At 39.7% G+C, this 26675-nt stretch overlaps 1 protein-coding gene across 6 annotated transcripts; it reads right to left on the minus strand.

Moving 5' to 3' along the window:
* Nucleotides 1-5: 5 nt before the first annotated feature.
* On the minus strand, nucleotides 6-26675 carry IPP (intracisternal A particle-promoted polypeptide). Of its 6 annotated transcripts, none has more exons than XM_059690017.1 (9): nucleotides 26652-26675; nucleotides 23169-23510; nucleotides 19593-20024; nucleotides 16341-16496; nucleotides 13948-14115; nucleotides 6815-6952; nucleotides 5441-5563; nucleotides 2479-2699; nucleotides 6-616 (listed from the first exon to the last, which is right to left on the minus strand). In XM_059690017.1, the coding sequence occupies exons 2-9, from the start codon at nucleotides 23458-23460 to the stop codon at nucleotides 392-394; spliced, it is 1755 nt and encodes a 584-aa protein (XP_059546000.1). In that variant the 5' UTR covers nucleotides 23461-23510; nucleotides 26652-26675; the 3' UTR covers nucleotides 6-391. The 6 variants fall into 6 exon arrangements, with proteins under 6 accessions (XP_059546000.1, XP_059545999.1, XP_059546002.1 ...); XM_059690016.1 differs by lacking the exon at nucleotides 26652-26675 and adding an exon at nucleotides 26365-26635; XM_059690019.1 differs by lacking the exons at nucleotides 13948-14115; nucleotides 26652-26675 and adding an exon at nucleotides 26365-26637.

Here is a 26675-nt window from a genome sequence, read left to right on the forward strand (position 1 = left end):
CTTGAAACTGTTCCACTGATATTTTTATATCACACAAGGTCATGTTACAGCTTAAATTGCACTGGAGAAGCTGCTAAAGGGGCTATTTGCCAAGAAGTTTCTAGTAAATAATTTTTACAAGTAGGACTCTACTCCTAACTGAACAATTCTTAAACATAAATAGCATTTCTATTAGTAAGCGTGGCAAATTTTTGTGAGCTCTTTATTAATTTAGGACATAATCCATATCCTTTTCACTCAAATTCTTAGAAAAATAATCTTTAGTTATTTATCAAATACATGGGAAACTCAACAGAATCAAAGGGTCCTATGACCAGATACATGTGTGATTTGCAAAAAGTCAGAACCTATATTTTCAAAATGTTTCTTGTGCTCTCTTACAGTTTATAGTTCATAGTACAGCAACACCTCCTTCACAACGACTGGTGATCATATTACCTATTTCAGTCCATGTATCTGAATGAGGGTTATAAACTTCAACTGAATCCAAGGTACCTGGTGCCAAGAAATCATGGCTGGAAGATCGACCTCCAGAAACATACAGAAGCCCATTGACTGCCACAGCACACATGCCTGCTCTAGGCACTTTCATTGAGGCAACTTCAACCCACTTTTCCTGGTTAAGAGAAAAAAATAAGTTAGCGGTGTCATAAAATAATAATAGAGAAAACTGTGAAGAAAGCAGATACTATGGTTCTTTTTATATTTAAATTTCAAACATACAATCCAGTCACATCAGTATATAGAACATTTTAAAATAAACTTTCAAGTAGATGTAGACAAAGTGGTAATTTTAGAGGAAAATAATTGAAAAGTCTGTGATTAATTATAAATTATGCCGAAACCGGTTTGGCTCAGTGGATAGAGCGTCGGCCTGCGGACTGAAGGGTCCCGGGTTCGATTCCGGTCAAGGGCATGTACCCGGGTTGTGGGCACATCCCCAGTGGGAGATGTGCAGGAGGCAGCTGATGGATGTTTCTCTCTCATCGATGTTTCTGACTCTCTATCTCTCTCCCTTCCTCTCTGTAAAAAATCAATAAAATATATGTTAAAAAAAAATAAAAATAAATTATTACCAGAAAATAAATCTAGAGACTCTATATAGGCAGGCATTCTGAAAAACTAGTTCTATGGAATACAAGTAGGTAATGTGCGTACACACACACTAACACACACACACACACCACAAACCCACAAAGCTCCTAGAAGAGTGGTTCTCAACCTTCCTATAATGCCGCGACCCTTTAATACAGTTCCTCATGTTGTGGTGACCCCCAATTTCATTGTTACAAATTGAACATAATTAAAGCATAGTGATTAATCACAAAAAAAATATGTAATTATATATGTGTTTTCCGATGGTCTTAGGCGACCCCTGTGAAAGGGTCGTTCAACCCCCAAAGGGGCGACCTACAGGTTGAGAACGGCTGTCCTAGAAGATAAGTGCTTATCTACAGTTTACAGAAGGGCTTTAAACAGTCTTTGAAATGCTAATGAGCCTTATAGATCTCTATGTGAGTGACATAGCAAAAAAACACTTGCCAAATTTATTTAACCATGTAATCTTTTTTGCAAGGACCATCTGGTGGAGTTAGTGACTGCAAAACATATTTCAGAAAAGTAGTATAGATTAGGGGTGGGAAACCTATTTGTATAAGACTACAAACTAAGAATTGCTTCCACATTAAAAAGTTATTAAAAAACAAACAAAAATAAGCCAGGCTGGTATGGCTCTGTGGATTGAGCGTCATCCCATGGACCAGGGTCCCAGGTTCAATTCCAGGTCAGGGCTCATGCTCAGGTTGTGGGCTCAATCTCCAACAGGGGGCATGCAGGAGATAGCCAATCGATGTGTCTCTCTCATCAATGTTTCTATATCTTTCTCCTTCTTCCTTCCTCTCTGTCTAAAAATCAATACATTGGGACGGCCCTGGTGAGGTTGAAACGGATAATAAAGACCAATATAAAGAAGAGCAAATTAAACCCAAAACAAATAGAAGGAAAAAAAATAGGAACAGAAATAAATGAAATAGAAAGTGGACAATAAGTAGAAAAAAAATCAGTGACACCAAAATTTACTTCTTTTGAAAAGAGAAAAAAACCTCAATGATCAACATCATGAATGATAGAATGTACATCACTACAGATCTTTTTTTGTTGTTAATCCACACCCGAGGCTATTTTTCCACTGATGGGGGGGAGGGGGCGGAGAGAGGGTGGAGGGTGGGTGAGGGGGAGAAGACAGAGTGAGAAACATTGACATGAGAGAGACACATTGATTGGTTGCCTTCCACACTAGCTCCAACCAGGGCCAGGGATTGAGCCTGCAACTGAGGTACGTGCCCTTGACCAAAATTGAACCTGGGGCCCTTCAGTCTGCAGGCTCTATCCACTGAGCCAAACTGGCTAGAGTATTACAGATCTTAAAGACATTAAAAGAATAACAGGATACTAAATCTTTGAAATCATCCAACCTACCTCTTCAAAGGAATATTTTTCTACAGTTTGAAGAGCATCTTGAGTCTCATTCCACCCTCCAATAGAATATATGCAGTCATTGAGTGCAGCCACCCCAAGATATGCTCTCCTGGTTGCCATTGGAGGAAGTGGAGACCAACGCTTGGAAAGTGGATCATAAACTTCAAAAGAACGAAGTTCTATTCCTTCATTGCTGATGCCCCCAATTACATAAATTAAACCTGGAAATGGAATATTTTTGCTCAGATGCTATAGAAAATAGGACACAATAATTAGCAAAAGTTGTGATTTCAGTTTGTTATATTTAATATAGGGCTATACCAATTTTTTTTAACAGAAAATTGACATATGTCTAGTTTATTACAGCTACATTTAAGCATGTTACAAAGAGTTAGGGGTATGAATTTACAGTGTTAATTAAATTTTCAACGAGCCTAATGATGCTATAAGAAAATAAATGTCAGACAAGGATTTCCCATCTTATTGTCTGCTTAATGGTCTCAAGTTCCATATGCTACCAAGTATAGGTAACAAAGGAAAGGGAAAGGGACTTTTCCCCCCCTAAAAAATATTATGCATTTAAACCTGGCAGGCATGGCTCAGTGGTTGAACAATGACTTTAAGAACCAGGAGGTCATGATTTGATTCTTAGTCAGGGCACATGCCTGGGTTGCTAGCTCAATCCCCCAGTAGGGGATGTGCAGGAGGCTGATCAATGATTCTCTCTCATCATTGATGTTTCTGTCGCTTTCTCTCTTCATCTCTAAAATCAATAAAAATATATATATATATTTTAAAATATTATGCACTTAAACTGTGAAAGCCTACCTGTTGTTCAGATGGAAATAAAATAGATAACTGAATTTAAATTATAATATTTATATGGCTAGATTAAAGTATCAGATTAATCACTAGAGTATAATAGAATATAATTCACAGAGAGTTCATTTTTAAATTTGATTGAAACTACTGGTTCTGTCAATTTATAATTATTTCTGAGTACCCAGTGTGTTTCCCACTTTCTAAAGTGAGGAGCTATAGGTGATAACTCCTCACTTTAATGGTATTTTAAGAAATGTGAGCTAAATGTTAATAAACTTGGGTTCTAGCTCCAGCTATCTAGTAACCAGCTATGAAAACAGATAACTCACAGCCTTCCTAATCTTCAGCTTCCTCATTTATAAATAAAGGGGTTGAAATAGATAATCTCCAAGATGCCTGACTCTATGATTTTTAGATGGGAAGATAAAATAATAAATATAAAACAACTAGAGAACATTATAATATTAATATAGTTTGCACCATGTAATTTGTACATTTAAATGCTAGTTGAAATCTGAGAAATGCTAGTTGAAATCTTCACAAAGCAGGAAGAACTTGAGCTGGGAACAAAGTAGGCTGAGTTGTCATAAAACAATGGGCAGACTATTTCCTACTCTGCAGGTACATATAAATTTGCTCTCTAACTCTGGACAGAGAATCAGGTTTTATTTGACAGAACTACCTATCTCTCAGGGTATAACAGACAATTAAAATAATTTCTGTACACCATTTTAATAGTCAGTGCAACATTTTTTAAATCTATTGTAGCATTATATTCTACGTGGCCTGAATCACAACGTACCCTATTAAAAAACACACTGAAGAAGCCTGAAAGAAGAGAATGTGAAGATTGTTTTTTATATTCTCTCCTTACTTAGAAATACTTGCTAAGGCCTGAATGGGAGACAAAATAACAATAAAGAATGACATTTAATTTAGTTTATTTTTTAATCCTCATCCGAGGATATTTTTTCCATTGATTTCTAGAGAGTGGAAGGGAAGAGAGATACTGATGTGAGAGAGACACATCTATTGGTTGCCTCCCGTATACACCCCTATTGGGGCTGGGGAATCTGTAACCAAAGTACGTGCCCTTGGGGAGATTTAGTAATGCTAATGGTCTACCATAACACAAACAGGAATCGGACCTGAGACCCTTCAGCACATAGGCCAACACTCTAATCACTGAGCCAAACCAGCCAGGACAAGAATGACATTTTATTTTTATTTAAAAAAATATATTTTTATTGATTTGAGAGAGGAAGGGAGGAGGAGGAGAGAGAGAGAAATAGAAACAATGATGAGAGAGAATCATTGATCTGATGCCTCCTGCACACTCCCTACCCAGGGACCGAGCCCACAACCTAGGCATGTGCCCTTGACTGGAACTGAACCTGGAACCCTTCAGTCCACAGGCCGATGCTCTATCCACTGAGCCGAACGGGCTAGGGCAAGAATTATATTTTAAATGCTTATTTTGCTAGTCAGGTGTTTTTGCCTATCTGTAATTTTAAATTCTAACTTTGTTTATTTTGGAGAAAAATATATTATTTGACAATACAGAAATAAAGAAATAAGAAGTTAAAAAGATATGAGGTTAAAAGCAGAACTTCTATATTGTTAATGTTAAATACTTAATAAACATTAATAGACATAAATATACTTTTGTGTAAATAAAAGCCTCAGGCTCAGTTTTTATAAATATACTAGAGGCCCAATGCATGAAATTCGTGCACTCGGCAGGGGGGTCCCTCAGCCCAGCCTGTGCCCTCTCAGTCCGGGAGCCCCACAATCAATCGCCCCAAAGAAGTAGGCCTCGCCCACCCACCACAACCTGCCGGTTATTGACCTGGGCCTCCCTCTTTGGGGCGATCGTGGAGCCCCCCAATTGATTGATCGCCCCACCAGCCGGTGGCCTGGGCCTCCCTCTGCAGGGCAATCATGGGGCCATGGCCAGGCCCCCAACCAATTGTATCGCACCCGCCTTAGCTGGCCTGGCGCCAGTGGGTGTCATAGCGTGGTTGTCCAGAAGGTTGTCCAGACGGTTGTTCTGCTATTCAGTCGTTTGGTCGATTTGCATATTACACTTTTATTATTATAGATATTTTCAAGAAAAACATTTTATAAAGCAATCAATCACCTTGCATTTCACAACAGCCAAAGTAGTAGCGTGACATAGCCATGTTGCCAACTACTTCCCATTTATTTTCATCAGGATCAAATCGTTCAATGGTGTTCCCTATCTCAGCTCCAACCCATCCACCTATAACCAAACAGAAAAATGTTATGTCTGGGATAAAGGAATCTTATTTATCAAAAACACCTTAGAAAACATCTAACCTGACAACTTCATATTATGGATGATTATCACATGGAATAGAGGGGTTATTTGTCCAAGATCACATGAAAAGTTAGAATTTAACTGTGAGTAGAACTCAGATCTTTTAACTGTCTATTTTCAACTGGGAATTTAAAATAAAACAAAACAGTCCGCCCAGTGTGGTTCAGTGGTTGAGCGTAGGCCTGGTTCACGGTTCAATTCCAGGTCAGGACACATGTGCAGATTGTAGGCTCAATTCCCAGTAGGGGTTATGCAGGAGACAGCAGATTGATGATGCTTCTCTCTCATCGATATTTCTATCTCTCTATCCCGCTCTCTTCCTCTCTCTAAAATCAACAAATATAGCTCAGCTGCCATGGCTCAGGGGTTGAGTGCCAACCTATGAACCAGGTCATGGTTCAATTCCAGCCAGGGCATATGCCTGGGTTGCAAGCTTGATCCCGTTTGGGGTGTGCAGGAAGCAGCCAATCAATGATTCTCATTATTGCTGTTTCTATTTCTCTCCCTCTTCCTTCCTCTCTGAAATCAATAAAAGTATATTTTAAAAATAAATAAAATGCCGAAACCCGTTTGGCTCAGTGGATAGAGCGTCGGCCTGCGGACTCAAGGGTCCCAGGTTCGATTCCGGTCAGGGGCATGTACCTGGGCTGCGGGCACATCCCCAGTAGGAGATGAGCAGGAGGCAGCTGATAGATGTTTCTCTCTCATCGATGTTTCTAACTCTCTATCTCTCTCCCTTCCTCTCTGTAAAAAATCAATAAAATATATTTTAAAATAAATAAATAAATAAATAAATAAATAAATAAATAAAATAAAAATGTACTTAAAAATAAATAAAATAAACCTAAAACTTCAACATATTGCATAGGAAATTTGGTATTTTGCAAAACTATCTTTTGAAACAACTTCTGCATATTTAGCCTGCTTATACTAGTCATGCAATTTAACTATCAGCTAAAGAGTTTCATTGGATATCTCATCTATATTTTATCTCCACCTCTTTCTAAGAACTCCACATTTTACAATATCCCCCAAGTAATAGTATTTTGAGAAGAATAATTTATAAAGCTGAAAGGAAAATGTTTCTTACAGGAGGGAAGGAAAATTTCTAAGTAATCAGAATCTAAGAATTTAAATAACATTAAATATCCTTAAATTGAACAGCATAATTACCCAAAGCATAGATAGCCCCATAACACACACACACTCCCAAGCCACAGCGGGGGTGATTCATTGAAGCTACAGTTGTCCACTGTTTAGTAACTGGATCATAGCATTCAGTACAATCAAAAATCATTGAATCTTTTTCACCTATGTTAAATAAAAGAGACACATATCAGGAGACTTAGTAATGCTAATAGTCTAGAACCATAACACAATATTCAGTAGCATTTCATGTTGTCAGAAATTCAACTATTATGTCTGATTTTATACTATTTATTAAAATTCATTTGTCCAGCAAGTGTTATTTTGAAATCATAGCACTATCATTTAGTAAAGTCCATTTAATGTAGTAATGGCACAATTTTCCTATTATTTATTTCTAATTCTATCACCCAAACCAGTGGTCGGCAAACTTATTAGTCAACAGAGCCAAATATCAACAGTACAACGATTGAAATTTCTTTTGAGAGCCAAATTTTTTAAACTTAAACTATATAAGTAGGTACATTGTTATTAACTTAATTAGGGTACTCCTAAACTGGCCTTTGTTAAAAATGTCCTCAATCTGAGGGGTCGACCTCAGCGAACGTACCCCCACTTCTTCTAAAACCACTTTTTCAAAACAGACTCGCCCAGGCCTAAAACCGACTTCTGCGCATGGGCCACAAAGTTTCAATCACACTGTACGTGCGCGCCCGCATGTGGTATTTTGTGGAAGAGCCACACTCAAGGGGTGAAAGAGCCGCATGTGGTTCGCGAGCCGCAGTTTGCGGACCACTGACCCAAACAATCCACACAATTTGCATTTTGACAATTGCAAAATTTGAATTTTACTAGTAATGTAATTCTTATCTAGCAACAAACAGAAAATAGTGTGGTGAAGGCCTGGGGGGAGGTGGGGACAGGTGTGGGGTCAATGGGGAAAAAAGGGGGCCATCTATAATACTTTCAACAATAAAGGTAAATTAAAAAAAAAAACACAAAACGCTGAGTTGTATATGTGAATTTGATACCTGTAGTCACTTTGTCTAAAAATATGAAAAAAATTAAGTGGAAATTAATGGAATTTATTGGAAAATGGGTAAAACTACAGTTTAACTATGATTTAAGCTGTGGAGAGAAGTCCCATATCACACATACAATTAAATAACAACATAAAAGAAGATACCAATCACATATATATACACAAACACACATAAGTGTAATACATATGTAATGTAAGTATATAATGTGTCTACAGGTCCATATCTTTATCTTTGTATCTGCATCTATATCTGTATATATCTATATCTATATATATGTGTATATATATATATACATATATAAGATATATATATATCTTAGGAGCATAAAAAAGATATTACTTAAAAAAGAATTGAAAAATATACTATACCTAGGAGTAAATCTAATCAAAGCTTGTATAAGACCTCGAGGGTTAAAATTTATAAACTTTAGATAAAATTTTTAATTAAGGAATATCTAAATCAGGGCTCCTCAAACTACGGCCCGCGGGCCACATGCAAATACAAATATTGTATTTGTTCCCGTTTTGTTTTTTTACTTCAAAATAAGATATGTGCAGTGTGCATAGGAATTTGTTCATAGTTTTTTTTTTTTAAACTATAGTCCGGCCCTCCAATGGTCTGAGGGACAGTGAACTAGCCCCCTGTTTAAAAAGTTTGAGGACCCCTGATCTAAATAAATGAGATGTATCATCTTTATGACATAGAAGAGTCAATGTAAATATGATTATTGCCCTAGCCAGTTTGGCTTAGTGCATAGAGTGTCAGCCCATGGACTGAAGGGTCCTGGGTTTGATTCTGGTCAAGGGCATCTACCTTGGTTGCAGGCTTGATCCCCGGCCCTAGACAGGGCTCATGTGGCAGACAACCATTGATGTCTCTCTCTCACATCAATATTTCCCTCTGTCTCTCCCTCTCCTTTCCACTCTCTCTAAAAATGAATGAAAAAATATCCTCAGGTGAGGATTAACAACAAAAAATTACATATATATACCATTATCCCCAAACTGGTTTATAGATATAATATAATCCCAATTTTTAAAAAAATATTTTTTTGTTACATTTAACACAACATAAAATTTACTATCTTAACCATTTTTAAGTTTACAGTTCAGTGATGTTAAACACATTCACATGTTGTGTAGCCACGACAACCATAACCCTTTTTATCTTATCAAACTGAAACACTATACGTATTAAACAAAAACTCCTCATTTTTACCTCTCCCAGCCTCTGGCAATCACCATTATACTTTGATTTAAGATTTTGACTATTCCGAGTACCTCACATAAGTGGAATCATACAGTATTATTAAAAAAAATGATTCTAAAATTTATATGGGAAGCACAAAGGATCTAGAATAGGCAAGCACTCCCAGAAATTAAGGAGAAACTATCCTATCAGATAAGCTCATTAGATTTAAATACAGCTATAGTAATTAAGATAGAGATAGACAAATAGACCAATGGAACAGAAAAGAAATCTAGAAACAGATCTATGCATATATGATTACTAGGCATAAGACAGTTTGTACTGCAGAGCAGTGAAGAAAGAAAAGTTTTATTATGCTAGGATAATTGGTTATATACATACTAGAGGCCCGGTGCACAAAAATTTGTGCACTCGGGGGGGAAGGGGGGGTCCCTCAGCCCGGCCTGTGCCCTCTCGCAGTCTGGGACCCCTCAGGAGATAACGACCTGCTGGCTTAGGCCTGCTCCCGGGTGGCAGAGGGCAGGCCCAATCCCTAGGTGCAGCCCCTGGTCGGGCTCAGAGCAGGGCCGATTGGGGAGTTGGGGCACCATCCCCTGTCATGCACAGAGCAGGGTGGATTGGGAGGTTGCGATGCCACCCTCAGTCATGCTCAGGGTAGGGCCGATTGGGGGGTTGGGGCACCGCCGTCACACTCAAGGCAGGGTTGATAGGGAGGTTGTGGCACCACCCCCTATCATGCACAGAGCAGGGCCGATCAGGGGGTTGGGATGCTGCCCCCTGTCACGCACAGAGCAGAGCCCATCAGGGGGGTTGGGGCTCCGTACCCTGTCACGCACAGAACAGGGTCGATCAGGGGGTTGGGGAGCTCCCCCCCTTTCACGCACAGAGCAGGGCCCATCAGGGGGGTTGGGGAGCTCCCCCATATCACGCACAGAGCAGGGCCCATCAGGGGGTTGAGGAGCTCCCCCCTGTCACTCACAGAGTAGGGGCGATAGGGGAGTTGGGGCACCGCCCCGTCACCCACAGAGCAGGGCCGATCAGGGGGTTGGGGCGCTGCCACTGTCACACTCAGGGCAGGGCTGATGGGGAGGTTATGGCTCTACCCAATCACACACAGAGTAGGGCCCGTGGGGGGGGGGGTTGGGGCGCCGCACCCTGTCACACACAGAGCCGCAGGGTGATCAGGGGGTTGGGGAGCTCCCCCGTATCAGGCACAGAGCAGGGCTGATCAGGAGGTTGGGGCGCCTTCCCCTGTCACGAACAGAGCAGGGCCGATAGGGAGGTTGTGGCCCCACCCCCTGTCACACACAGAGCCGCAGGGCGATCAGGGGGTTTGGGCACTGCCCCGTCACGCTGATCCCGGTGCCGGGAGGCCTCACAGCTCCGCTGATCCCGGTGCTGGGAGGCATATTACCCTTTTACTATATAGGATAGAGGCCTGGTGCACGTGTGGGGACGGGTGGTTTGTCCCTGAAGGGTGTCCTGGATCAGGGTGGGGGTCCCCGCTGGGATGCCTGGCCAGCCTGGGTGAGGGGCTGAGGGCTGTTTGCAACTGGTCACACACCCTTCAGGGTGGGGGTCCCCACTGGGGTTCCTGGCCAGCCTGGGTGAGAGGATGATGGCTGTTTGCAGCTGGTCACACACCCTTCATGGTGGGGGTCCCCACTGGGGTGCCTGGCCAGCCTGGGTTAGGGGATGATGGCTGTTTGCAGCTGGTCACACACTCTTCAGGGTGGGGGTCCCCACTGGGGTGCCTGGCCAGACTGGGTGAAGGGCTGAGGGCTGTTTTCAGGCTGGCGGGTGACGGAAGCTCCCAACCGCTCCTTTTTATTTTTTATTCTGGGCCAGCTTTATCTCTGAGGCTCCAGCTCTTAGGCCTCTGCTCCTGAAAGCAGGTATCAGGTATGTTTCGGTTCTATAATCGAAACTCTGTATCAACTCCAGCTCTGAGATCCCAGGCTCGCTGAAAGCAGGTTTCTGGGGTTTTGTTTAGCTTCTATATTCGTTACAATGTTTCTTAAACTGCAGGCTCAGAGGCCGGCAAGACAGGCGGGGAACGTTGGAGTCCTCCGTCACTGAAGCAAGCAAGGCTCATGTTAGTTTCAAGCTGCCTGGCTGCCGGCCGCCATCTTGGCTGGCAGTTAATTTGCATATCTCACTGATTAGCCAATGGGAAGGGTAGCGGTCATACACCAATTACCGTTTTTCTCTTTTATTAGATAGGATAGGCGGGATAAAGGAAACTGGTTCCCTACTCACACTATCCTTAAAAACTCAATTCCAGGTAGATTATAGACGTAAATGTAAATGGAAAAACTATAAAATTTTAGAAAGCAGGGGATAAAATGGACACATATGTAATACCCTTTGTAATACTTTAAGCAATAAAAATAAAAAAATAAAAATAAATAAAAAAAATAAAATTTTAGAAAGCAGTAAAGATATGTATCCTCATGACTTTGGAGTAGGGAAGGATTTCTTTAAAAAGGTAAAAGAAACACTAACCATAAAAGGGAAAAATAATAGAGTTGGCTACAATAAAATTTAAAACATTTGTTTATCAAAAGACACTATAAAAAGTCCTGGCTGGTGTGGCTCAGGTTGGTTGGAGCCTCAACCCAGGTACTGAAAGGTTGCTGGTTTGATTTCCGGTCAGAGCACATACCTAAGTTGTGGGTTTGATTGTTGGCAGGGGCAAGGAACGGAGGCAGTCAATTGATGTTTCTCTCATACATAGATGTTTCTCTCTCTCCCTTCCCCTCTAAAGTCAGTGAAAACATACCTTTGGGAGAAGAGTAAAAAATAAAAAAAGATACCATGTAAGTGAAAGGTGAAGCAGCATAGTAGGAAAGATATTTGCAGCACATTTAACTGTATGAGGGCCTAGAATCCTGAATGTATACAAAACTCCTACTGTGCAGAAGTTAACATAGCAAGTCTGAGACTGCCTATCTTTAGAAAGGCTTGCTTTGCAAGGTAGACCCTTGGTTGGAGTCTTGGAATATGGCTAGTAAACAGTTCCCTACACTGATATAAAAATTTCCCTAAATGCCCTACCCAGTTTGGCTCAGTGGATAGAGTGTCGGCCTGTGGACTAAAGAGTTCTGGGTTCCATTCCAGTTAAGGGCACATGCCCAGGTTGCGGGCTCAATCCCCAGTAGTGGGTGTGCAGGAGGCATCAGATCAATGATTCTCTCTCATCATTGATGTTTCTATCTCTCCCTCTCCTTCCTCTCTAAAATAAATAAAATTAAAAAAATAAATTTCCCTAAATGATAAGAGAAGCTTTTTGCAGAGATGAAAATGTTTTAGAATGAGTAGTGATGGTAGCACTACTTTGTGAATATACTAAAAACCACTGAACTATATACTCTAAATGGTGAATTTGATAGTATGTGAATTATATCTTAATTTTTTAAAAACAATATTTAGAGCCGAAACCGGTTTGGCTCAGTGGATAGAGTGTCGGCCTGCGGACTGAAAGGTCCCAGGTTCGATTCTGGTCAAGGGCATGTACCTGGGTTGCGGGCACATCCCCAATAGGAGATGTGCAGGAGGCGGCTGATCGATGTTTCTCACTCTCTCTATCTCTCTCCCTTCCTCTCTGTAAAAAATCAATAAAATATATTTAAAAAAACACAAAAAAAACAATATTTAGAGCCTTGTTGAGTGTGGTTCAGTTGCTGGAGCATATATTTCACAATAACAGTTTCAGAAAACACAATGATTTCAATCAAGAAATATATCCAAATATCTAGTTGACCTGGTTTTTGTATGTCCCACTATCTGGATAGCTTGATTAATTAAAAATGATTTGTAATGCAGCTTTCAGAATTTAAAAAATTTTTTAATGATAAATATCAACCTAAGTTTTGGTGCCACATTGTATGAACTTTTCTTTAAAAAATTTTTTTTTAATTGATTTCAGAGAAGGAAGAAAGAGAGATAGAAACATCAATGATGAGAGAAAAATCATTGATCAGCTGCCTCCTGCATGCCCCACACTGGGGGTTGAGCCTGCAACCTGGGCATGTGCCCTTGACCAGAATCGAACTCAGGACCCTTTAGTCCACAGGCCAACACTCTATCCACTGAGCCAAACCGGCTAGGGCAGTGATGGCGAACCTTTTGAGCTCGGAGTGTCAGCATTTTGAAAAACCCTAACTTAACTCTGGTGCCGTGTCACATATAGAAATTTTTTGATATTTGCAACCATAGTAAAACAAAGATTTATATTTTTGATACTTATTTTATATATTTAAATACCATTTAACAAAGAAAAATCAACCAAAAAAATGAGTTCATGTGTCACCTCTGACACGGGTGTCATAGGTTCGCCATCACTGGGCTAGTGCTCATCACTGATGCTTTTATTTCTCTCTCTCTCTGAAATCAATAAAATATGTATTTTAAAAAGCAATTAAAAAACAGTGCTCAGCCAGTGTGGCTCAGTGGTTGAGTGTTGAACTATGAACCAGGAGGTTATGGTTCGATTCCTGATCAAGGCACATGCCCGGGTTGTGGGCTTGATTCCCAGTGTGGGTTGTGCAGGAGGCAGCCAATCAATGATTCTCTCTCCTCAGTGATGTTTCTATCTCTCTTTCTTCCTCTCTGAAATCAATACAAATAATTTAAAACAACAATAATAACAACAACAACAACAACAAAACAGACATCATCAAAATTAAGTATTCTGCCTTATGATAAATTATAGTATCCCTCTGGTCTGAAATATTCAATATCTTGTGTTTTCTTTTAATTTCTTTCACTCATTTATTCAATAAATATTTATTAAGCACAAGGTAGCTATGTATACCCCATAGCCTCACAATATATGTAAAGCATATAAGAATTTAGCCAACTTATAGCTAAAGATTAATAAGGGAAATAAGACACTCTCATCATTACCTCCAATAGCATAGACCATCCCTCCCAGAACTGCTACTCCCAGCCCACATCGAGCTTGATGAAGTGAAGATACAGTGGTCCAATACTGGCTAAAGGTGTCAAAACGTTCTACACAGCTGAGGGCTCTGCTATCACTCCAACGACCACCCTGCAACCGAGTATATCCACCTGAACAAAGGAAGGAAAGAAGAACCATAGCAAATCCCTTACCGCTAAATACGGAAATGGTAATAAGGAGAAAAATCTAACCATCTACATCTAGACATTCAGTGTAACTATTTCATAGCAAAGAATAAATGCTTTAGAGCTTGCCATATATACATATATTATTCTTAAATGTGCCAAGTCCTGAAAGATTATGGCTTAAATAAAGTGAATTAACCACAATGTTGTACTACCTGGTCTTAGTTATATAGAACATTAGATAAAACATAAATCTAGCCCTTGCTGGTGCTGCTCAGTAGTTAGAGTGTTGGCCCGCAGACCAAAGACTCTCGGGTTCCATTCCTGCTCAAGGGCATGCACCCAGGTTGCAGGTTTGATCTCCAGCCCTGGTTGGGGGGTGTGTGGGAGGCAATCAATCCATGTGTCTCTCTCACATTGATGCTCTCTCTCTCTCCCCCCGTGACTCCCTTCCACTGTCTCCAAAAAAATCAACAGGGAAAAAATATCCTCGGGTGAGGATTAACAACAACAAAAAAACCAAAACCCAAAAAAAACAAAAAACATAATCTAGGAGCTGGTTATCTGTCTAGTTAAAAAAGTTTCTTCCCTGGGCAGTGAGGCTCAGTTGGTTGAGCTTCATTCTGTGCACCAAAAGGTCACGGTCTGATTCTCAGTCAAGACACATGCCCACGTTTTGCTCCATCCCTGGTCAGGATGCATGCTGGAAGCAGGGGATCAATGTTTTTTTTTTTTTTCTCTCTCTCTCTCTCCCCCCTCCCCTTACCCTTCCTCTCCCTCTCATCTCTCTCTCTCTCTCTCTCTCTCTCTCTCTCTCTCTCTCTCTCTCGCTTTGGAAAACATATTTTTTAAAAAGTTCCATTATGATCTCTATTAGTGTCTCTTTCAAATAAAAATTGTGACTTGAGCCCTGCTGGTGTGGCTCAGTTGACTGAATGTCATCCCATGCAGCAAGAGGTTGCTGGTTCGATTCCTGATCAAGGTACACACTGTAGTTGTGGGCTCAAATCTCATTAGGGGGTGTACAGGAGGCAGCAAATTGCTTTCTCTCTCTCCTCTCCCTTCCTCTCTGTCTAAAAAAATTAATAGAAACATATTTAAAAAAAATAGCAAGTTGAAATTCACGTTTGACTGCACATCTCATTTAAAAAGTTTAGCATGCACTAAAAAATTACATACTTATACATTATAGCATATATAAAATCTATATATATAAAAGCCTAGCGACAGTTATGACCAAACAACCAAATGACCAGTCACTATGATGTGCACTATGATGTGACCACCAGGTGGCAGATGCTCAAAGCAGGAGCTGCCCCCTGGTGGTCAATGTGCTCCCACAGCCAACCTCCCGCGGCCAACGAATCTCCCACAGTCCCTCCCCCCAGGTGGCCAGGTGGTCAGTGCGCTCCCACAGCCAACCTCCCACAGTCCCTCCGCTCCCCCTGACCGGCCAACTTCCCGAGGTTCCTCCCCTCCAACCCCCGTGCACAAATTCGTGCACCGGGCCTCTAGTTATAATTACATACATATAAATTATACAGAAAATATTTATATATAAATTATATTATCTATATAAAGCTAGGCGATCAAATACTGATATGGTTTAATGTTTTTTAAAATAAAAAGAAAGAGAGGCTTTAATATGTTCATCTGATATGCCTATGGATTATCCTGCACACCCACACTTTGGAGACCATTAGTTATTATCATCCCTAATGACCATCTATGACACTATGAATAGTTAATATTTTTGAGGTTCATTTTTCTTCCTGCAATGCAACACAAAGATTAAAATCAGATACTTTTAAAGCACATTTTCAACTTTTAAAGTAATATTTCTGTAGTCAGTTATTGACAATAATTGACTAATCTAAGAACCAAATATTCAGATCACAGAATAATGTCAAATCAGTAGCTATTTAATTTTTAGATGTGTTCACTGTATTCTATAACTACAATTTATAAATCTGTAGTCTGCATGTAAAATTAAATGTCTATTTGACACACCTGAATATTCTGACATGTATAATAACAATAAAATATTAAAAGATTTTGATCCTGAAAATAAAGATAACCTCTATCAACTATGGTATATTATAAAATTGTACATCTAAAACCTATATAATTTTATTAACCAATGTTACTCCTATAAATACAATGTAAAAAGAGAAAGAAAAATAAATAAATAAATAAATGTACGTTCTCACCTACTGCATACAGATACTTTCTTGCTTTCTTCCGAGGTCGAACCTTAGATGTCTGCAGAAAACTACAAAACTTGTTCTCTTTGGGAGATTTGCACACCTCACAGTACTCTTTCAAAAGTGTTTGCAATGCAACACGAAGATTAAAATCAGATACTCCTAAAGTAATGTTTAAAAATATAATGTTTAGTCAACTTTTAAATACTGAAAAGATATGCTTACATAAAAATAATTGACAATCAAAAAATAAAAAACTCATCATCAAACAATGGTGTGATTTAACCACACCATTCCTATATTATTTTTCTCATTGCTACTAAAAAATATACTTTCCTTAAATCAAAGATTATTTTTTAAAATATATTTTTATTGATTTTAAAGAGGAAGTTTGAGGGAGAGAGAGTGAGAGAGAAACATCAATGATGACAGAGAAACATTGATCAGCTGCCTCCTGCATGCCCCCCACTGGGGATCAAGCCTGTAATCGGGAATCAAACCGTGACCTCATAGGTTGACACTCAACCAGAGTCACGCTGGCTGGGCCAAAGATTGTTTTTAAAAATATGCTTCATGGCCCTGACGGGGTAGCTCAGTTGGTTAGAGTGTTGCCTGATATGCCAAGGTTGCAGGTTCTATGCCAGGTCAGGGCACATATAAGAATCAACCAATGAATGCATAAATAAGTAGAACAACAAATCAATGTTTCTTTTTCTTTTTAAAATGTTTTTTATTGATTGTTAGAGAGAGAGAGAGAGAGGAAGGGAAAGGGAGAGAAACATCAATGTGAGAGAGAAACATTCGTTGGTTGCCTCCCGAAAACATCCATACTGGGTATCGAACCTGCAACCTGGACATGTGCCCTGAACAGAAATTGAACCGGCAACCTTTTAAACAAAACCCTGTAAGGATGATGCTCAACCAACTGAGCCACAATGGCTAGGGCACAAATTGATGTTTCTCTTTCTTTCTAAAATCAATAAGTACATATTTTTTTAAAAAATGCTTCAGCCCAACTCGTGTTGCGCAATGGTTATGCGTCGACTTATAAACTTATAAACCAGGAGGTCACAGTTGGATTCCTGGTCAGGGCGAATGTTGTGGGCTCACCCCGCAGGGGGTGTGCAGGAGGCAGCCAATCATTGATTCTCTCTCATCATTGATGTTTCTATCTTTCTCTCCCTCATCCTTCCTCTCTGAAATCAATAAAAAAATGCTTCATACTAGACAATTTTAAAATACATGTATGAGGATTTCTAAATAAAGATGGCAAGGTGAAATAGAATCACAATTATTTAACAAAATGAAAAAAAAAGTAGCCCAAAATTCAATACATATAACCTAATAACAAAAGGATATAAAATATGTCATAAACTTTAAAAAATTATAGTCAGCCCTGATCGGTTTGGCTCAGTGGCTAGAGCGTCGGCCTGTGGACTGAGGGGTCCCGGGTTCGGTTCTGGTCAGGGCATGTACCTTGGTTGCGGGCACGTCCCCAGTGGGAGGTGTGCAGAGGCAGCTGATCGATGTTTCTCTCTCATCGATGTTTCGAACTCTCTATCCCTATCCCTTCCTCTCTGTAAAAAATCAATAGAAAATATATTTAAAAAAAATTATACTCAAAGCAAGAAACAAAAGAGCTATTGGGATGAGCTGCTGGGATGAGATCCATTTCCTAGAGACTTTGAGCATGATTGGATAGGTTTTTCCTGCTCAACGGTACTTAGATGAGGTGGTGAATTGGGGATGAAAGTCAACCTGTATCCCATCTGGCAAGCTCTAAGACCCCCTAAAAGGGCACTATTTTCAAATTTGCACAAAGGCCCATTTATGCTAGCAAGGACTATCTCCAAGGCTTGTCCCTACATCTCAGATGCAATATTGAGGAAAGAAGGTCAATTTAAAAAATCTTGAGAATTCTTACTAATAATTTGGAGAGAGGTAGAATGAGCAGTTAAGAAGCCAAGTTGAGAAGTCAAAGAACAAAAACAATAAAAGGAAAATCCCTTATAGGACCAGCAGTAAAGGTAGAGAGGATCGCCAGAGTTTGCCATCTAACAGAGCACCTTGCTAGCCAAAGTCTATATGAGATACATCCTTGGCTGGGTTAAGTAGGTAGGTCCTGACACAAGATCAATATTAGGATCTCATAAGAAAGCTCAGAACCAAGTCCCTAAGGAAGGACCTCAGCCTTAGCAAATCTCTATTCTTCCACTTCTTTCATGTCTCAAGCTAGAAAGAAGTGGTGAGAACATAACACCTAGATCTCAAATTTTAGATGGGAGAAACAAAGTAAACTAAAGTAGAAAAGATGTCCAGAGAATTAGCTCTTACATTATTCATAATTTAGTCACATCCTCAAGTTTCATTCAGTGTAGGACAAATCTTGCCGGTTTGTCTCAGTGGATAGAGTGTCAGTCTGTGGACCAAAGGGTTCTGGGTTCGATTCTGGTCAAGGGCATATAGCTTGGCTGCAGGTTCCTCTCTGGCCCTGGTCTCGGCACGTGCAGGAGGAGGCAACCAATCGATGTGTTTCTCTCACATCGATATTTCTGTCTGTCTGATTCAAAGGCACTTAGGAGCTATGATATATCAATATAAAATTTATTTTATAATGAGAGGACTTACAGGATTTATTAAGTTTTGTTTTTGTTTTTAGCATATGCATTTTCCTCAACTGTTAGGTTTTGCTGACTTTTTAAAAGCGACAAGAGGAAACTTATCCTGAAATAATTAGTACTGCCAAAAACAACAGTATTTTAGCTCAGTCAGTAATTTTATCTATAGCTCTAACCTCTATTAGTATTTAATTTCAAGAAAGGTACATAAGGATTTTATTAAAATAAAGGTAGAAATATGAAGCCCTAACCAGTGTGGCTCAGTGGATAGAGTGTCAATCTGAGGATTGAAGGGTTCCAGGTTCAATTCCAGTCAAGGGCATGTACCTTGGTTGTGGGCACATCCCTAGTAGGGGGTGTGCAGGAGGCAGCTGATTGATGTTCGTCTCTCATCGATGTTTCTAACACTCTATCCCTCTCCCTTCCTCTCTGTAAAATATAAAATATATTTAAAAAGAAAACAAAGGGCAGAAATATGGAAATACAACTATCTACCCATAAAAACACAAATCTGTAACTTGCATATAGTAATCATTCAATAAATGTCTGCTATTGAACTGAAAAATAAAAACACTATCACATTTCAGAAAGCAAAAAAGCCATTGGATAAGTAGTTGACTGATATACAACAAAAAGTTACCTTCTATATACTTTAAAAGCCTCTGAGGAGGTAGTAAAGGGAATCGAATTGGGTCTAGCACTTCCACCACATATTTTTTTCTTTTTCCCAGATCTTTGAGAAGCCATTGCATTGCAGCTAAGAAGACCTGGTATTCATCCTCAATGCTAAGCTCTTCACTTCGCAAAATTTTGATCAACTGATCTTTTGTAAGTGCCAGGAACTCTTCCCCACTCTGAACCTCCAAGAAATGGACATGAATATAGTTTTCTGTGAATTCCAAAAGATCATGGCAGGCAATTTGCTCAGAGAACTGAAAGATCCCAATGCAGTTCAGTGGATCAATTTGTCCTTTCAGAAATGCACAGCAAAGATTAACAACTTCAGTCAATTGTAGCATGTCCGCTGCAACAAGCAACTCCTGGACATTACTCACACCTATGTCCACTATGCCTAGGGAAACAGGGAGACAAATAACCAATGCAGTAAAATAAAAACAAACATTTGACTTATATTAAAGAGGCATTATATTTGATTCCACCAATAGCTAAGTAAAAAGGCAACAAAGGATTGATAGAAAGAGCACAAAACTTATATGATAAAGATACAGAACATTTATGGAACACTTACAATGAAGTAGACACAGAATTAATTGCTTTATACATTCATTTAACCCTGACTGCTGTCCCCACATTCCCCGAAAAGGAAACGCCACTACAATGAAAATCAAAGAACATGTTCTTTTTTAAAAAACAAAAACAAAACTACTTGTATGCATGCATATAAGCATAACCAATGGACATAAGACACTGGGGAGTAGGGGAGGCCGAGAGATTGTTAAGGGCGGGGAAAAAAGGAGACATATGTAAAATCCTATATAATAAAAGCCTAATATGCTAAAAAAATAAAATAAAACGGTATGTTCTAACCACAAAAAAATTAAAAAAAATTGTATCAAATTACAAAGTTCCCTGACCAATATATATGCCCAAAATTTATTTTCATCTTTATTAATAGAACCTTGATTTTGCTATGAGTGGCAATTGTGCCCAGCTAAAAATTATATTTCTTAGCTTCCCTTGGCAGATAGAAATGAATTTTTGACTGAGGTTAGCCAAAAGGATATAGGTAGCGGTTAGTGGTTAGGGTTACTAGAAAAGCTTAAAAAGAGGACAGTCTGAGGGGGCAGGCTCTTTTGCCTTTTCCTCTTCCTCCTTCCACTGGCTGGACTTCAGTGATAACATAGAGGCTACATACTACAGATGGTGGAGCAAAATGATGGATGAATAATGGGACACTAATGACATCATGAAGCCACTATACCAGCCTTTGAATTACTATGGATTCATTTTTGTGGAAAAATAAATAAATTCCTATCTGGTTAAGCCACTTTGTATCTTTTACTAGCAGGCAAACATTGTTCTTAACTGTTACACCAGTTTTAGCTTTAAATGTTAACGTAGTACAGTTATTTTTCCCTATATATGCTCAGTAACTTTTATTTCTCTGGGTTTTACCACTTCTTATTCTTTGATGGAAGTGCTAATCACCAGCAATATAGTAATGATGCCATGAACATTCTCTTTCACTAAATATCTCTTCTTGCTACTAACAGACAACAGAGGCGGAGTAGACAGTTTGTGGCATTTCTTCTGTTTTTATGTGGTTCAACTAATTCCATTGGATTAATCTGTTCATTTCTATTTTCCAAGTATGAGAAGCAGGGGTATTTATAAAGCAGTTTCCAACTCACACAAGTCATTTACAAAAGACAGATCAAGAACCTCTCAATGTTAATTTGTACATTAGCCAATAGGCAGAGCTGCATTACTTTCAGTAGATAAAAAAATCATTTTTACAATCCTCACAATTAACTTATTTTCTAAAATTTTCCAAAAAGGAATATGAAACTACACAACGAAAAATTACCTTTTGTTATTTTCCAGTTGTAAATATTATGCATTAAATAAGCAACACTTTATCAGGCCACATAATTATCTCCTTTACGGAGAGTATGGTGTATTCTCAAAACTAGGCCAAACAACAGTCATTGTTTTAAACTTTTTTTTCTGATTATAAGAGTACTATGTATTCACTACAGAAAAAACTTTAGTTAGAAAAGTATAAAAATGAACATGAAAATCACACATTTTCCATATCCATACACTATTACCATTTTATTATATTTCTTTAAAAATTTTCCCATGTATATTTGTTATATAAGATTTAACCTTTATATATAGTTTTTATATGGATTTTCTAATATCATTAACACTCTTCACAAAAATTTTAGAAGTAAAAGATTTATTTTTAAATATATTTTATTGATTTTTTACAGAGAGGAAGGGAGAGAGATAGAGAGTCAGAAACATCGATGGGAGAGAATCATCGATCAGCCGCCTCCTGCACATCTCCCACTGGGGATGTGCCCGCAACCCAGGCACATGCCCTTGACCGGAATCGAACCTGGGACCCCTCAGTCGGCAGGCCGACGCTCTATCCACTGAGCCAAACCGGTTTCGGCTAGAAGTAAAAGATTTGATTAAAATAATACATGGTGCCCTGGCTGGTTTGGCTTACTGGATAGAGCATCAGCCTGGGGACTGCAGGGTCCCAGGTTCGATTCCGGTCAAGGGCATGTACCTTGGTTGCAGGCACATCCATCCCCAGTGGGGGGTGTGCAGGAGGCAGCTGATCGATGTTTCTCTCTCATCGATGTTTCTAACTCTTTATCCCTCTCCCTTCCTCTCTGTAAAAAATCAATAAATAGCCCTGTCCGGTTTGGCTCAGTGGATAGAGCGTCGGCCTGTGGACTCAAGGGTCCCGGGTTCGATTCCGGTCAAGGGCATGTACCTTGGTTGCAGGCACATCCCCAGTAAGGGGGTGTGCAGGAGGCAGCTGATCGATGTTTCTCTCTCTTCGATGTTTCTGGCTCTCTTTCCCTCTCCCTTCCTCTCTGTAAAAAATCAATAAAATATATTTTAAAAAATCAATAAATATATAGAAAAATAAATAAATAAAATAATACATGCTGATTATGACATTACAAAGGAAAAACAGAAAAAAATGGAAAAATAAGAATCTTCCACATTTCATCATCTAGAGGTAAACATCAACATTGTGGTCTTTTTCCTGTGTACAAATACAAACAAATAATTTTTAAAAAACAAAATTGAAGTGGTATTTACATACAGATTATCTTCATTTAATATATTGCAAACATCCTTCCATGATAGTATATAAATCATTTGCAAGATCTAAAAAATATTCTATTACCTATATGTACCATAATTTATTTAACCATATAACCTACTGAGGGAGAATTAGACTGCATTCAATTAAACTATTATAAATAATGTTATATAAAAAAAAATGTTATAAATATCCTGGTACATAAATGTTAGCCTGAATCCCTAATTAGTTCTTTAGTATTCCTAGAAAAAGACTACAAGGTCAAAAGATAGGAATTTTTCAAAGACTCATAATAATAAATTGTGAAACTGCTTTCCATATAAGTAATATCAATTTATATTTCCATAGCAGTACATGAGTGACTGCATCATTCTTCACTTAAAACTACAGGCTTACTTAACATACCTGTATAAATAAAATCTAGAAGTATTCGAAATATTGCAGCTTCAATTCCTAGAATCTGTACAACATCTTTTGAGGACTCTTTCATTCCTCCAGTGAACAAAGCTGCAAAGTAAGGACTACTGGCAGCGAGAACCAGCCGATGAACTTTAAAAGTTTCCTTCCCAACTTGTAGCTGCACATCACAGAAATGCTGTCCATTCCTCATTTTATTGATCTGGGCCAAGATGAGTTGGGCATGTTTATCTGATGAAAAAAGACTATCACCAGCCTTGGGACAGCCCTCATTAGCCATGATGATGATAAATTAATTTAAAGGACTTCTGCCCATAATCTGGTCCTACCCTGAAAACCAAAACAGAAAGAGACCAAACATCATATTTTTGTGTTTAACATGTCTTTTTTTTTTTAAAAAATATATTTTATTGATTTTTTACAGAGAGGAAGGGAGAGAGATAGAGAGTTAGAAGCATCGATGAGAGAGAAACATCGATCAGCTGCCTCCTGCACATCTCCTACTGGGGATGTGCCCGCAACCCAGGTACATGCCCTTGACCGGAATCGAACCTGGGACCCTTCAGTCCGCAGGCCGACGCTCTATCCACTGAGCCAAACCGGTTTCGGCAACATGTCTTTTATTCATATACTTATGGAACATTCCCTATCCTCAAGGAACCTACAATATAATTAGGGAATAAAACACACATGAAACAAATAAGAACTAAACTGTGTGGTACCATTCCTAGGGTTTCAGAGAAAGGAATAAGTAATAGGACCTAAAATAACTGGAGGACATGGAAAAATGGAACCTGAACTGGATACTGAAAGATAGTAAGTATGAGGAGAGGGCATGAGCCTTTCTGGGTGGAGTAAAGAAAATAAGGAAAGGCACAAAGGCAGAAAGAAGCTTTTGTACACTGCAGTAAGGACGCACACATTGTAGCCAGAATGAACTTTCAAAAGACAATTGTGATCAGGGTAACTGTTTGCTTAGAATCCTTCAATCTGTACACTTCCCTTAGCGCACAGAAGTCCTTCAAATCTTACCTCTGTCTACCTATCCAGTCCCATCTCCCATACTCCTCTTTGAACTTAATACTCCAACAAAACCTAACAATTTGCAGTTCTTTAAAAGTGACTTGCATGGTGTCCTTCCACACCTCTTCCCTCTGGATCTTTGTTATAATTCAAGACTGCTCAAATATAATTTCCTTTAGGAACTCTTCCCTGTTCCTCTCTCCTCTGGGTTTGGTGCTTGCCCTAAGCTTACCTGTTTTACAATCTATATCACACTCTATCTTGTCAGACACTCTATCACCCTACTCCCTACTCTCTCTCTCTCTGAAAGTTTCTTGAAAGGAAGACCCTCAAAAGCAGGGACTATCTTTCATAGCTATAGCACAAGAATAGAACATATATTAGGTTTTCAAATGTTGGTAAAATGAGTCAGTACAATGAGAAATAACAATGGCTTAGGTATTTTTTTAAAATATACTTCTTTATTGATTTCAGAGAGGAAGGAAGAGGGAGATAGAAACATCAATGACGAGAGAGAATCATTGATCAGCTGCCTCCTGCACACCCCCTACTGGGGATCGAGCCCACAACCCCGGGCATGTGCCCTTGGCCGGAATCGAACTTGGGACCCTTGAGTCCGCAGGCCATTGCTCTATCCCAGCGGTTCTCAACCTGTGGGTCGCGACCCCTTTGGCGGTTGAACGACCCTTTCACAGGGGTCACCTAAGACCATCCTGCATATCAGATATTTACATTACGATTCATAACAGTAGCAACATTACAGTTATGAAGTAGCAACGAAAATTTTATGGTTGGGTCACAACATGAGGAACTGTATTTAAAGGGCCAGAAGGTTGAGAACCACCGCAAGCAAAACCAGCTGGGGCGCTTAGGTTGTTTTTGTACAACTCTGATAGCTTTTCAACACATTATGTCAACTATAATTCTCACAATAATTAAGGGCTGGAAGGAAAAGATACTGTTATTCAAAATGACAGAAAAGGAAACAAGCTCAAAGTTTCCTAAGAACACAGTGTTAATGTAATGACTGTCCCAGTATTTGAACCCAGGTCTTCTTACTCTAAATCCTGGGCTCTTCCCACATGCCAGGTTATAGAGAAATCCAAGCACAGAAATTTGGACCTGAGCTTTTGTAGGTTCATCGGGAGTAAACATCATATTTCAGAACCGTTATTTGAGCCTTCAGGGGGATAAGCTAAGAGGTAGCGAAGTCCTAAAACACAGCTGGTTCAGCTTCAACAATGAGAATCAAAGATATAAACCCAAGTTACTTTTTTTTAAATCAAGAAACCATGAGATTCACTAATATAAGGAGATGAAACACAGGGGAAATCTAAGATGCCTAGGGTTTTGTAATTTAGGCTGACAGGAATGGTGTGGGCTGATGTTAGAAAAAAGTGGTTAAGTTTATAGCATTAAAGCTCATCAAAATAAAAATAACTAGGCTGATTATCATACTTATCTAGGAATTAACTTGAGAAATTTGAGACGTTTCCAGGCGGCTGCTATTCACAACAGTATCTACAGAATGCCGCTGTTTAACTGGCATATAAAAGTAAACAGTGTATTTGTCTCTACATAGAAATTTGACCTGCAGATATTATTAAACATGACCTGGCTATCGAGCTTTATTCTGTTTTAAGATTTCTTCCTGTCAGCAGATTTTCCCCGGTGGTTTAAACACAAGGTACCTTCAAGGCATCAAGCACAGCCACTGGGCTAAAATGTTGCCTCCTGCCGCTAAGAGCTCACTGAATATCCACCCACTCTGGCAGCTGACAGAAGATACCCCGATCTATTCACCACGCTTTTAGAAACTGCTGCTACTATCCCACCACCACTGGTGTATTCCAGCCCAAAAGGAACACAGGGTGTGACTGCACTTCCGCAGGGAAAGATCATAATTCGGGACACGGCACAGGGATGTAAGAGACGAGCATCCAGAGCCTCAAACTTGAAAGGCCGATTACTAGGAAACGGCGGAGCAGCCAGCCCAGAGGAAGTGAAGCACAAAGCTGATTCTTCAGAAAGAATCACAGGACAAGCAAGTGTCAAAACAAACAAAACCACGAGGCTCTGTGCTTGACGTGGGGGCTGCCTGGAGAGTTACCCTTACGCTGCTGCGCCACTGAAGGCGGATGCACATTCCGGCGCTACCTACATGGCGGGGAAGGCATCCCAGAGCCGTCCGGGGGTGGCAGCCTGGCCGGGGGCTGGGCCTTGGGGTTCCCCAGCAGAGGCGGGGAGCGGACCGGACCAGAGAAGCTCCGGTGAGGGCGAAAACACTTGGACTAGCAGAGGCACGCCTAAGCGGCAGGACAAAGCCGATTTCAGGGGCTCCTCTCTCTCTCTCTCTCTCCTCCTCACGGGTCCCGAGAGCCGGAGAGACCCCCAGAGGAAAGTCCCAACCCCGTCACAGAAGCATCCGGAACGCTAAGCCTTTCTTACCGGCCGCTTCTCTTCCCGCCGGTG

The sequence above is a fragment of the Myotis daubentonii genome, chromosome 3 (assembly GCF_963259705.1).
Source record: "Myotis daubentonii chromosome 3, mMyoDau2.1, whole genome shotgun sequence".
Taxonomy (NCBI): Eukaryota; Metazoa; Chordata; class Mammalia; order Chiroptera; family Vespertilionidae; genus Myotis; species Myotis daubentonii.